The 14398-nt window shown below is 36.6% G+C and overlaps 1 protein-coding gene across 2 annotated transcripts in view; it reads left to right on the top strand.

Moving 5' to 3' along the window:
- ca16b (carbonic anhydrase XVI b) overlaps positions 1–14398 on the top strand; it is a 122523-nt gene that overhangs the window by 88423 nt on the left and 19702 nt on the right. The window contains exons 9-13 of one of the 2 annotated variants that reach the window (XM_048198895.1): positions 3382–3566; positions 8915–9023; positions 10397–10446; positions 10535–11297; positions 12667–12832. In XM_048198895.1, coding sequence (XP_048054852.1) covers positions 3382–3566; positions 8915–9023; positions 10397–10446; positions 10535–11297; positions 12667–12832 — 1273 coding nt within the window. The remainder of the gene's footprint in view (positions 1–3381; positions 3567–8914; positions 9024–10396; positions 10447–10534; positions 11298–12666; positions 12833–14398) is intronic. The other variant, XM_048198896.1, reaches the window with a different exon arrangement.

The raw sequence follows: 14398 nt of genomic DNA, 5'->3' as shown, positions 1-14398 counted from the left end.
CAACCCATTTTTTTAATGTATGGGAAGTTAAAGTTTATCTCTATGTAACTACAAACCAATATTAAATTCATTTAATATTACGTTATTTAATTTGATGTCTAAATTTATCTCAGGAAGGCAACAACAGAAAATAGGAACCAGAATACACGTCAAACTAAGAGGTTATCAAGACGGGAACACGAAATGGGAATCATAACTGAAGCAAAATTAGTATATAGAATTATTACATTTTCTGGAGGATAAGAACCTCCTTTTGCTGACCATTTGTTGATGAAGAATAAATGATTAGTCCATTTTTTTTTAAACTGGTGAAAATTGTACCCTAATTGTGGAAAGTGCTATGTAAAATACATACCTACGAAACGCACAGCGTTACTGTCTCTCAGTATACTCAGTGCTGTCATCTCAGCTTGTTGACTACATAACCAAAAGAACCGCCATGAGAATAGAGTCAATTTGAATCATCAAACTCACTGTTATCTCTGCCGGACAGTAATGGCGGCAGTCATTAGCATGCTGATGATTGAACTGATGAAAATAATGGGCTCTCGCTGAGTCACCCGTGCTAACAGAGCTCTCGAGGCCGACTTCCACAGCAGATGCCCTTTCACTAATCACCCCCTCGTCCTCTTTTCACTTCTTGTGTTCTTGCGATCTGCCTCTCGTTTCAGAGACATGTTTATCACAGGCTTGTTGACAGGTCGCTAATGCTGATATACACACATTAAGAGTAGAGGCTTTTGGTATAATGACCTTATCAAGCGCTACTTATGCGGTCCGCCCAGCTTGACAAGAACACGTCCCACCAAATGATTTAAGTGATAAGTGACGTCAATTGTGCAATTACATCTGTTCGTCTTTTCAGCGGTTCTGTAATCATAATTAAAAGTTACTTCTTTTTTTTTTACTCTTACTCAGGTTAAAAAGGTATGCATTTAATAGGAAAAACATGAAGTTAGATCCATGCAGCAGTTAACGCATGTACTAAAGGTGATGTTGAGCTGCTCATGTGGTTCAGATCTGACCTGTAACATTTCAGATATTTTCTGATTGGTCATAATTGTCACATCACATAGCAGTTTCACATTCTATGAGGATGAATAGCTAAATACCTTCAATAAAGGCTGTTTTTTTTGTTTTTTTGTTTTTTACTGCAAAACTAACCTAGAGTTCATGTTTGACATCAAAAAAGCACCAACAATGAGGTCACAGTAATAAGGAAGTTGAAAACAATAGCCATTGAAACTCTCTTAACACTGTGTCCTAACCACACACGACACGATAAGATTCCAGCGACATGCAACTTGTCTGTCCACACCAGACGCGACGTGACCAAATCAATCACAAATCACAGCTAATCGGAAGAGCATGTGGGCGAAGTCTCATTGCAAGTGCACGCCACTCGCAACAGCATGGATAAGTACAAAATAAAATTCATAAATATTACACCATTTTAACATTCTTAAAAATACACACTGAGTTGACAGTTCTTGTTCTTGTTGTGTGGTGAATTAAACATTGTCGCCTTCAGTATGGCTATAAAGGTCGCGCAAAATGGTATACAAACACACATTAGACTTGTCTTCTTTAATAGGTTTGATTTATATTCATTTGAGGGCTTTTCTTTGTAAATATTGCGTCATTAAACTTTTTGTATCATACTTGAGTGTAGGTAAAAGTAAACTCTTTTGTGCATAGAATTTTTAAAGCAGCACTTTTACACTACCATTTAAGTTTGAAAAAATGTTTTAAAGAAATGATTACTATTACTATTATTTTATTCAGCAAGGATGCCTTAAATTTTTCAAAAGTGACAGTAACAACATTTATAATGGTACAAAAGATTTCTATTTCAAATAAATGCTGTTTTTTTTTTAAACTTTCTGTTAATCAAAGTATCCTGAAAAAATTGTATTGCGGTTTCCACAAAAAAACATTAAGCAGCAGATCAGCATATTAGAATGATTTCTGAAGGATCATGTGACTGAAGACTGGCTACTGAAAATTCAGATTTGCTATCACAGGAATAATTTACATTATATTAAAGGTGCCATCGAATTGAAAATTGAATTTTCCTCGGCATAGTTGAATAACAAGAGTTCAGTACATGGAAATGACATACAGTTTCATTTGTTTAAAAGAGCTCCGAAGAACAGGCGAATCTCAACATAACATTCATCATTAATATGTACGCCCCCAATATTTGCATATGCCAGCCCATGATCAAGGCATTAGACAAGGGCGGCCAGTATTAACGTCTGGATCTGTGCACAGCTGAATCATCAGACTAGGTAAGCAAGCAAGGACAACAGCGAAAAATGGCAGATGGAGCAATAATAACTGACATGATCCATGATAACATGATATTTTTAGTGATATTTGTAAATTGTCTTTCTAAATGTTTCGTTAGCATGTTGCTAATGTACTGTTAAATGCGGTTAAAGTTACCATCGTTTCTTACTGTATTCACGGAGACAAGAACGTCGCTATTTTCATTATTAAACACTTGCAGTCTGTATAATGCATAAACACAACTTCATTCTTTATAAATCTCTCCAACAGTGTAGCATTAGCCGTTAGCCACGGAGCACTATCATACTCATTCAGAATCAAATGTAAACATCCAAATAAATAGGTTGCCGTCACTTTAAGATCTGACAAATCAGATGTCCTCAAAACTCTTTACGGTCATTTAAGGCTTTATTTAACTCATGTAAGAGCTGAATTTTTTAAGTTTATCAAGTCTTAAAATATTTATCGCATGCGCTAATGTGTTAATTCTGACCGCGCTGTTTAAATTTTAACAGTATTTCACTATGTTACTGTTTTAACTGTATTTTTTGATCTAATCATTCTGCCGTTGTGAGAATAATAGACAAAAACATTTTTTCAAAAAACATTACCATTTTTTACAACCTCAAACTTTTAAAATGTAGTGTATATTTTTACTGCAGTATATTTCATCAGTATATCTGCATTTTAACTATCATGTACTTCATCCACTCTGGGTATTGCACATACACAAACTCTCAGACTTCCTACTGTGTCCACAATAGTGCACACGGCCACAGCCATGCAAGGCTGTTTGAAAGCCTGGAGGCAGATTGAGATGAACTCATGTATTATTTTCCACTTTGAAGCAGTTTCTAGTGAGAACGCTTTGGTGAGTCAGACAGCAATAAAAGATTTAGCTTCACCTGGGGGCTGCAGTCGTGGACCTGCGTGCCAGAGATCTGGCTCCGCTCCCGCTGCTGAAGAGCCGTAATTCCGCCTGTTTATCTCCAGTCACACATCCCTAATCAAATGAGAACAACTGTACCTTCTTCCTCCTTGTTTTTATCAGTCTTATCTCATCGCTCTGCTTCTCCTCTCTCCATCCAGTCTGCAGCAGCATCCCTGACAACATGAAGGTTCATCTGCTAAACAGAACTGCACTTGTGCTGACCTGGGACAGACCCTCAGCTGTCTACCACCCACCTATAGTGGACTTCCTTGTCTCCTACAGCTGGGTAAAGGATGAAATGCCTTTTGAGAAGACCTTCATGCAGAGCAGTGAACACAGCACGGTAAGCTTCTCAGCAATGAAAGGGCAAGCAGTCTGATCATTACAGAAGAGCACATTCATTGTGTCAACCACCACCAACCTCATTCCCACAACAGTAATTGCTACAGTCCTGATTTTAGCTCAGCCGGTTATCCAATCACTGTGTTGAGGTTACATTTGACTGTTAAGATGTTAAGTGACGCACACACAGCACAGATAATTAATCCCCTGTTCAATATTACATAGCATTGAGTGTTGAATAACATGCATATAGTCCATTTTAATGTATTATACACTGCTGTCCAAAAGTTTGGGGTCAGTAAGATATTACTTTTATTCAGCAAGGACATATTAAATTTATCAATAACGACAGTAAAGACATTTATAATGTTACAAAAGATTTCTATTTCAAATAAATGCTGTTCATTTGAACTCTCTATTCATCAAAAAATGCTGCAAAAATGATGATAATGAGAAATGTTTCTTGAGCACCAAATCAGTATATTAGAATGATTTCTGAAGGCTACAACACTGAAGACTGGAGTAATGATGCTGAAAATTGCCATTACTTGGATAAATTACATTTAAAAAAAATTTGAAATAGAAATCAGTTATTTTAAAGTAATATTTAAATATTTTTTGTATTAAATAAATGCAGCCTTGGTGAGCATAGAGACTTCTTTTAAAAGCATTTTAAAAGACTCCAAAATTTTGAATTGTAATGTATGTGATCGTCATTGATGATTATTATCATACATTTGAAGTAAATGATACATTTTCTTACTATGTTTTAATGTGGGGTTAACAATGAGTTATTCTTTAGTTTTTGTTGAAATTAACTTAATATTTTGTTTGTTTCATGCATATTGGTACCACTGCAATTTGGGGGCAGTTGTGGCCTAATGGTTAGAGAGTTGAACTTGTAACCCGAAGGTTGCGGGTTTGAGTATCAGTTCCGGAAGGAAATGTTGGTGGAGGGAGTGAATGAACAGCATTGTCTTCCACTCTCGTTACCCACAACTGAGCTGCCTTTGAGCAAGGCTCCTAACCCCCAATCACTCCCTGGGTGCCTCAGCAAAATGGCTGCCCACTGCTCTGGGTGTGTGTTAAGGTTGTGACGGTGAGGAAATTTTCCCACCAGTTAATCAACAGGTGACAACACCGGTAATACCTGTATCATCGGGATGGGGGATGGGGGGGTTCCCTCTTTTGCAGCTCGCTTTTAAATCGCTAATTCGACAGTGTGGAGCAGAGCAAGCATTTTCAATTAATTCCTATGGAAGTTGAGCTTCCATGAACTGTAAAACGGTCTGAACTAGTTATGAATGCACACACAGTTATGAATGCCCGTGCGGCCGTGCGCATTTTACTTTCACTTTCAAATTAGTGCCGATTCGGGGGCGGCAATTGCTTGAATGGTGGGTTCATTTTTATTCTTAATGAAAAACACAACAACTACAAAAACACAACTAATCCTTTGCAGGTTCCCTAGTAGCACTGGGTTTAAAATCCAAAAATCTTCTGCCCTCATCTTGTCAGTCAGCTCCTCACTCTCGTAATGAATGAAATCTGTCTCTCGCTGCTGATCTGTGCTGCGACTCTCATTCAGCTCACGCTGCATTGAGCAGATGCATTCAGTTTTTAATTGCAGTGTCTGTTTTCTAACTGAACTAAACGATTTTTATTACAAACCCCATTCCAAAAAAGTTGGGACACTGTACAAATTGTGAATAAAAAAGGAATGCAATAATTTACAAATCTCATAAACGTATATTTTATTCACAATAGAATATAGATAACATATCAAATGTTGAAAGTGAGACATTTTGAAATGTCATGCCAAATATTGGCTCATTTTGGATTTCATGAGAGCTACACATTCCAAAAAATATTCGGACAGGTAGCAATAAGAGGCCGGAAAAGTTAAATGTACATATAAGGAACAGCTGGAGGACCAATTTGCAACTTATTAGGTCAATTGGCAACATGATTGGGTATAAAAAGAGCCTCTCAGAGTGGCAGTGTCTCTCAGAAGTCAAGATGGGCAGAGGATCACCAATTCCCCCAATGCTGCGGCGAAAAATAGTGGAGCAATATCAGAAAGGAGTTTCTCAGAGAAAAATTGCAAAGAGTTTGAAGTTATCATCATCTACAGTGCATAATATCATCCAAAGATTCAGAGAATCTGGAACAATCTCTGTGCGTAAGGGTCAAGGCCGGAAAACCATACCGGATGCCCGTGATCTTCGGGCCCTTAGACGGCACTGCATCACATACAGGAATGCTACTGTAATGGAAATCACAACGTGGGCTCAGGAATACTTCCAGAAAACATTGTCGGTGAACACAATCCACCGTGCCATTCGCCGTTGCCGGCTAAAACTCTATAGGTCAAAAAAGAAGCCATATCTAAACATGATCCAGAAGCGCAGGCGTTTTCTCTGGGCCAAGGCTCATTTAAAATGGACTGTGGCAAAGTGGAAAACTGTTCTGTGGTCAGACGAATCAAGATTTGAAGTTCTTTTTGGAAAACTGGGACGCCATGTCATCCGGACTAAAGAGGACAAGGACAACCCAAGTTGTTATCAGCACTCAGTTCAGAAGCCTGCATCTCCGATGGTATGGGGTTGCATGAGTGCGTGTGGCATGGGCAGCTTCCACATCTGGAAAGGCACCATCAATGCTGAAAGGTATATCCATGTTATCCTAGAACAACATATGCTCCCATCCAGACGTCGTCTCTTTCAGTGAAGACCTTGCATTTTCCATCATGGCTGCGTAGAAGAAGGATCCGGGTACTGAAATGTCCAGCCTGCAGTCCAGATCTTTCACCCATAGAAAACATTTGGCGCATCATAAAGAGGAAGGTGCGACAAAGAAGACCTAAGACAGTTGAGCAACTAGAAGCCTGTATTAGACAAGAATGGGACAACATTCCTATTCCTAAATTTGAGCAACTTGTCTCCTCAGTCCCCAGATGTTTGCAGACTGTTATAAAAAGAAGAGGGGATGCCACACAGTGGTAAACATGGCCTTGTCTCAACTTTTTTGAGATGTGTTGATGCCATGAAATTTAAAATCAACCTATTTTTCCCTTAAAATGATACATTTTCTCAGTTTAAACATTTGATATGTCATCTATGTTGTATTCTGTATAAAATATTGAAATTTGAAACTTCCACATCATTGCATTCTGTTTTTATTCACAATTTGTACAGTGTCCCAACTTTTTTGAAATCGGGTTTGATTTCGATTTTGATCGGGTACTATAAAAAAATCAAAATGACAATGGGGGCGGTGCTGCGGTGGGCAAGTGACATAACCAGTGTTGTGTCAGAACACCAGTAACACCGTCAACACATACTATCGCAGCAAGCCTTGTGTGTGTTCACGGTGCGTGAGTTCAATACTCACTGCTGTGTGTATGCACTTGGATGGGTGAATTGCAAAGCACAAATTCTGAGTATGGGACACCATACTTGGCTACACATCACGTCACTATGGACTCCTTAGGGAGTCACAAACCCCCTGCTGAAGACTCATGAGCTAAACAGAATGCAATGTAATGGAACACCTCTGTTGCTACATCTCCAGGATCTCGAGATGTGTTGTAGTGCCCAGACTTGTCGGCAGTTATCTACAATGAAAAAGATTAATAAGACTTAAGACACTATAGCAGGCAGTGGCTGTTGGGTGGCCTGACTGGCATTATGTGCCCATTAATTCAGTTAATTTCAACATTTTTATGTTTATTTGTGTAATTTCACCCTTATTACAAAAATGTAAGCATGATGTCACTACCTGTAGCTATGGTCTTCTGGTTCCCAGCATTCCCTCATAATTCTAATAGATGGGCAGCTCTCATTGATTTGATGGACTTGGACAGCATTTTGTCTTTCTTCCCTCAAGTCTAATGAATGACTTACACCCATGTCTGTCAGTCACCTTATTGGAGCGGCCTTACACACACAGTATGCATGGCAACAAGACAGTGTCCAGCCAGTTGAAGGAATTTTTTCTGATGAGTGCTGTCAGTCTTTTTTAGCCTTGGTCAAATTAGATTTGGATTTAGTTAAGGGATATAACTGCCACGGTTAAAGTCCAATTACTTTCTTTCACTCTACATGCCATCATGACTGCCTCATCTTTTTGCCTCTACATTTACATTTTTATTTCAATTTTGAGCCCAGTCACAGGTTGCACCAGCAAATCAAGACCAACTTTGGGTATATGAAATTCAAATGAATATCTATCTATTTCTGGGACACTGAGGATCGCTGAAAAATGGAGCAGGACATTGCAATAAATAAGTGTCAATTTATACAAATAATAATGGCAGATGTCAAATTTGCTTTGACATTTCGGTTTTGGAAAATAAGATCTTGTCAGATTTACATCCAGTCACTGTGTGTTGTGTAATGAGGTTTTTGGATTTGTGTTGAAGGGACACTCTCACTGTATCCAACATTCAGAAATGCTTAAATTAGACTTAATTTTGGTCAATTGAAGACAGCTTGAAATCAAAATTGAAGTTTTGTGGATTTTAATCTGTGTCTGTTGGCTTTGAGGCCATCTATATATATGACTGTAAACCTAAGTTGACTTTTAAAAACTTTTAGCAGCTATACGCTTTGAAAAATGACCATTTTTGTTCAATTAAATGCTCTCAAAAATGATAATGCCCCTCTTGCTATGCTGTCCAGTATAAAACAATGGTTATTGTGTCCTATTTTCTGTTATGTACATTATGTCATATGTACACTACCGTTCAAAATTTGGGATGGGCAAGATATTAATGTTTTTTTTTTTTAAAGAAGTCTCTTATGCTCACCAAAACGGCATTTATTTGACTAAAAATAAAAATAGTAATATTGTGAAAAACTATTACCATGTTACTCTAGTTTAATATATTTTAAAATGTAATTTATTTGTGTGATGCAAAGCTGAATTTTCAGCATCATTACTCCAGTCTTTAGTATCACGTGATCCTTCAGAAATCATTCTATGCTGATTTGATGCACAAGAAACATTTCTTATTATTATCAATGTTGAAAAGAGTTGTGCTGCTTAATATTTTAGATACTTGATACTTTTGATACTTTTTTCAGAATTTTTTGATGAATAGAAAGCTCTAAAGAACATTTATTTGAAATAGAAATATTTTGTAACATTTTAAAATGTCACAAGTTAATGCATAAAAAAAAAATGGTAGTGTTTATCTGGGTATTCCATGCATACCTGTACACAGTATACATACTGCAAAAGGTAGTATGAGTAGTATGTGATTCTGAACTATCTACTTTCTATTTCTGCCATCTGTGTTGTACTGTGTTTTTAAAATGAATACTATGTGTCATATGTCTCCTGCAGAGGGCAGTCATCACACTTGTGTCTCCAGATGTCCTGTATCTCTTCAGAGTGCAAGCTATATGTCAGAGAGACCAGCGCAGTGACTTCAGCCAAACACTTTTATTTAAAGGTTTGTTTGATTTTAAATGGCTTTCTGTTCTTAAAAATTAAAAATGACCAATTACTGCTGCTAACCAAATCGGCATAAGTTGTCATGAAATATTGTGATAGTCTTTTCTTCACTATTGTGACATATATCCGAGTTAAAGCTGCAGTCCGCGATTTTTCCTCTTTGTCGCCATCTCTTGTTTGAAACCTGCAATTGCAGTCATATGCGGAACAGTTATCTGTACGTGCGTTGTGCCTCGGCACAGCTTGTTGGCGTGGATGAATCTCACGCTTGCTGTCAGTCACCGCACCGGTGGATACTGAACTTCAGAATCACAGATTCTACATCTTGAAAGTATGACCAATATAAGAATTTTCACTGGAAAATATCATCTGAACAAGTAAGTAACATGTCTGCCACTTTTGTTCTGACCAACTGAGGAAAAAAGCATTATGCCTACAATAAATTGCGCTGCCAATGATGATTAAATCTAACGATCGCTTAGCTTGGATCATGCCAAACCGTGCAAATTATTATTACTGTTATATTGTTCTCAAATCGTTAATGTTAACAACATCAGCATTACTATGGCTATGTGTATATTAGTGTTACCTGTAGATTTCAATTTCTGTAGCCACTCCACAGTCCAGAGTCTTTTGCTTTTTGACTACGGGTGAATCTCCAGTTGTCACTGATGATTGTCATTTGGACCTTTCTGGATTACAATCCACCATCAAAATGATAAGTTTAATTATTTCAGCTGCTGTGAGAAAAGGCTATAAATGATCCGCTACCAGCAGCATCCTCACGTGATAAAACCGACTAGCCTGGACAGGACCTTTCTGTTTACGGACGTGACGTAATGACACACAGACGAACTGCTGCATGCTTAAATTTCCTGCAGAAATCCACCATGTCGCTCTTATTATAAAGATAAAAGACAAGATAATGAGATAGTTTTCAACACTGGCTGGTTATGTACTTGCTCAAAAATTGATTTTGGATAATTTTTAACCAAAAAAAGTTATGGACTGCAGCTTTAAACAGCTTCTCGAACAAGAAAAAATGTACGGTGGGACTTGATTTTGTCCATTGGGAATTGATTGGATGCTTGTGGTTTGCTATTGCTTGCAATATGTGAGTGACAGATTGTCCCACCCTCACGCCAGTAAACACGTCGTCAGAGAAGAGATGAGATGTCGCTGCAAGATGGAGAGGAAGTTATTTTGATTAAAGATTATGAAAGCTCATGGATTTTAAAAGAATAATGATGTGCACAGATAAATAATTTATAATAGATACTGCGCTATTCCATAAAAAAACAAGGAATTGTCCATTTTGATTTCATGGCGACTCTGATATTGATTGTCACACTGTGTGATTTATTCTTCAAGCAAACACCACAAGGATCTTCGAGGGGACAAGGATTGTGAAAACCGGAATGGTGGGTAACTGGTTTATTCATTTCTAAATCAGTTTTTTGCTTGTCTACACATTTTAATTGTTCCTTTTCTCTTCCGCCCGGGTTCTAGCCTACGGTTTCCCCCGCCTCTTCTGCAGACATGGCCCCTATAAGCTCAGGCTCCTCTACCTGGACGTCTGCCGGCCTCCCCTTTTCATTTGTCTCCATGGCAACGGGAATGGGGCCTCCATCCAGTGGAGGACAAGCCACTGTAGCGTCTGTGGTGACCAGCACTCTGTTGGCAGGACTGGGTTTCAGTGGCAGTGTGATTTCTTCCCTCCCAGGATCCTTTTGGCCAACCCACTCTACAAACTCAGGCCCCACGCCCACTCAGCATCCAGCCACTCCCACTGCTGAAAGCACCCCATCTGAGAGCAACGTCCTCGTCTCTGAGGACAGCACTGAAGCTAATAACAAACAGGAAGAAGACAGTGAAAGAGAGGAGAAGGAGAAAGAGGAGGAAGAGGAGGAGGAGGAGGAGGAGGAACGGGAAGAAGGGGAGAAGGAAAAAAAGGGGAAAGATGTGACCGTCAAGGACAAAAAGCAGGCCAAGACGGTGCCCCAAAAACCAACTGCTCCCATCCCAACTTCAAAACACAGGGAGCGGGGAGGAGAGAGGGTGGATGTTAACACTGAGAACTCTACATTGGCCCCTAGAATAGTGGAAGAACAGGTATCTCGTTCCACAGAGAGGCCTTCTGGTGAGAATTCATCAAAACCAACATGGGTGGAGGATAATGACACTGCAGACATGCAGCTTCCCTCAGGCTCAACAGAGACCACCAAACTCACCAATGAGGAGAAGGCGCACTGGCCATACTACATTCACACTGGTAGGTGAGCTGCAGACTTACAGTCTAAAGCTCTATGCAAAAGATAAAACAGTAATGAAGTACACATGGACAAAAGATGGTACCTTTAAAATTAAGAAGTAGTGCCAAATTGTGTCCAAAAACTACAATTTACATTACTTTAATATGAATATGTATTTGTAAATATATACATATGTAAATATATTTAACAAGTAAAATATCAAATATTTATAAAATGTATATCATCTGTATGATATATTAAAATGTATAACATGCATAAGTATATCTAAATATTAAAATTTGTGTTAAAATATATTAGATACACTTCCGTTCAAACATTTGGGATACAAGTTTTATTCAGTAAAGACACGTTAAACTGATCAAAAGTGATAGTAAAGACTTTTTAAGTTATTACAAAAATTATATTTCAAATAAATCTTTACTTTTATCTTATATTAGAGAACGCAGTGTGGTCGGACTCGTGCGTCGTGCTTGAACGGACAAAATTATGCCAAAATGCCTGTTTGGTCGAGTCTTAAATGAAATGAGTTAAATACATTCTTAAATGAACATAAAGAGTTGTGAGGAAATAGGATGCAGATCCGTGTCATGTGCGGCATGTCTTAAAGTGACAGCAGCCTAATAAACCTGCTACAGCCTGCCATTAATGTTAATCAAAGTACAAAAAGAAAAAAGAAAATCACTCACTGCTCTTAACTGAATGACCTTTTTAGCTTTAATAAAAATCAATAAAAACATTAATCTATATTTTAATCTAAATTATGCAGTGAAGACTGTGAAGTGTTTAAAAACTGCTTTGATTCTGGATATTTCCTACCTGTTAGATCAAATATGTAAATTATACTGCCTTTATTTTGTTTCAAAATTAATTTGGAGATTAAATGTGAAATCATTACAATATGAAAATATATTAAAAACTTTGTTAGGTACATGATTAATTACAGAAAAATGTGTGATTAATTAGGCTTTTTTAATCAATTGACAATACTAATTAAAATAATGTTTCACAATATTACTGTATTTACTGTATTTGTTATCAAATAAATGCAGCCTTTGTGAGCATAAGAGACTTTAAAAAAAGAATTCTTGCCGAATGTAAATATTATAAAAAGTGTATAAAATATGCATTAAAATATTATATATATATATATATATATATATATATAAATATATATATATATATATAAAAAAAATTCTATTTTATAAATAAAGACTGTATATGGATTATTGTAACATATGTAATAAATGCCAATTAAATGCAATTAATATTTGTAATAAACTTTGCAAAGGAAGATATGTGTTGAATATGCATGACTGACATTTTTCAAGCATTTATACAAGAATAGACTTTTTCCATCTATTATTGAAGCTCTGGTCTCCTTTGACCACCATGCAGAGAGAAACAGCATCTCCACTGTCACCCGAGACCCGGTGTCATCATCCAGCCGGATGGAGTGGATCATCCCCCTGATGGTGGTCTCTGCTCTCACTCTGCTCTGTCTCATCATGCTGTTGGCTGTCCTGGTCTACTGGAGGTAAGGTTCTGTGAACAACCACAGTTTATAAGGCAGGGGTGAATTAGCTATTGTCAAGCACATTGATCTTAGATCGAGACCTAGACTGAAAAGATCAGTTCTCTTTGTCTACGTTCCTTATCTTGTATCAACTTCTACATTCGTCCATCTCATTTTTTGGAGCTTTGGGTTTTTTTCTGAACAAATGCTGCACCTAATTAATATTCATGACAACATGTTTTATGTAGAGTAGATTTGTCTGGTCATGGTTGTGCCTGGTTTGTAAACAGCGTGAGGTCGCTCTGACCTCTGAATCCACACCTCATCTTCCTCTTTCTACTCCATCTACTGGCCTTTATAAACCTGGCTCAGCTCCCTGGAGACTCCGTGCCCCATCTGCCCGCCCTCTCCCGGACCGGTCTCAGCCCCATGGTAACCGAATTAAAATCCTCCTATGGAGCTTCCTGCCAAATACCACCATCCTCCTGTTCAGTCTTGTGTTTGTATGTGAGCTAAGAGGTTGCGGGCCCCCTAGGGACCATGAGTCTTGTGCGGAGGGACTCAGCTGTGCTCCAATCTGTGAAGCTGACTGGTTTGAGCGTATCATTTAGAATGTGAGCACACAACAGTAACATTACATTCAAAGATAAATATTAAAACCTTATATATATATATATATATATATATATATATATATATATATATATATATATATATATATATATATATATATATATATATAAACCTTTATATTTTAAATGTATTGTATATTATATATGAGAATATATATATATATATTTATATATATAGAGAGAGAGAGAGAGAGAGAAGAGAATTTTAAAATGTTATTTTTAAAAAAAATGTTTTTTTTTTTATTTTGTTGTGTGTTATATTACAGTATTGCATGCATGTTATTTTAGTTATATTGATATACTGTAGTAGGGATGTGCCCACAAATAATATACAAAATAATTTCCCAACGCAAAAGCATTGAAAATATTTTTTCTTCCATCTCATTTTTTTCCATCATCATGTCCCTTCATTTCCTTTCCGAACATAGTATTAGGTTTTGTGCACATCCCTATATTATAGTATTTAGTAATATTTTAAATTAGCTTTTAATTTATTTTTTATTTTTTCTGTTTTCATTTTAATTTTAATTTTAGTTTAATTTTTGTAATTTAGTACTTAAATTTTTTATTATATTTTAATATTTAGATTTAGCTGTAATTTCTTTAGTTTTAGTCATTTTAGTATTTCAACTTAAACCTATCTATTTCAGTTAGTTGCCAAGGCAATTTTTAATTTAAATGTTTTAAAGTTTACGTTTTGTGTAATATTCATATTTTATTTTATTTATGCTTTATTTCAATTTCCTTGTTTAAGTTTTAGTAATTTTAGTACTTTGATTTAAACCCATTTATTTCAGTTATTTGCCAAGGCAACATTTCTAAGTTTTTCATCTACTATACATATTTTATTTTATTTTATTTTATTTTATTTTATTTTATTTTATTTTATTTTATTTTATTTTATTTATTTTATTTTATTATTCAAAACTTTTTAATGGTTTTAGTTTTAAACTAT

This window comes from Megalobrama amblycephala, linkage group LG8 (genome assembly GCF_018812025.1).
Source record: "Megalobrama amblycephala isolate DHTTF-2021 linkage group LG8, ASM1881202v1, whole genome shotgun sequence".
Taxonomy (NCBI): domain Eukaryota; kingdom Metazoa; phylum Chordata; class Actinopteri; order Cypriniformes; family Xenocyprididae; genus Megalobrama; species Megalobrama amblycephala.
Note: the sequence above shows the minus strand (reverse complement) of the source record. Positions and strands in the feature narration are given on the sequence as shown.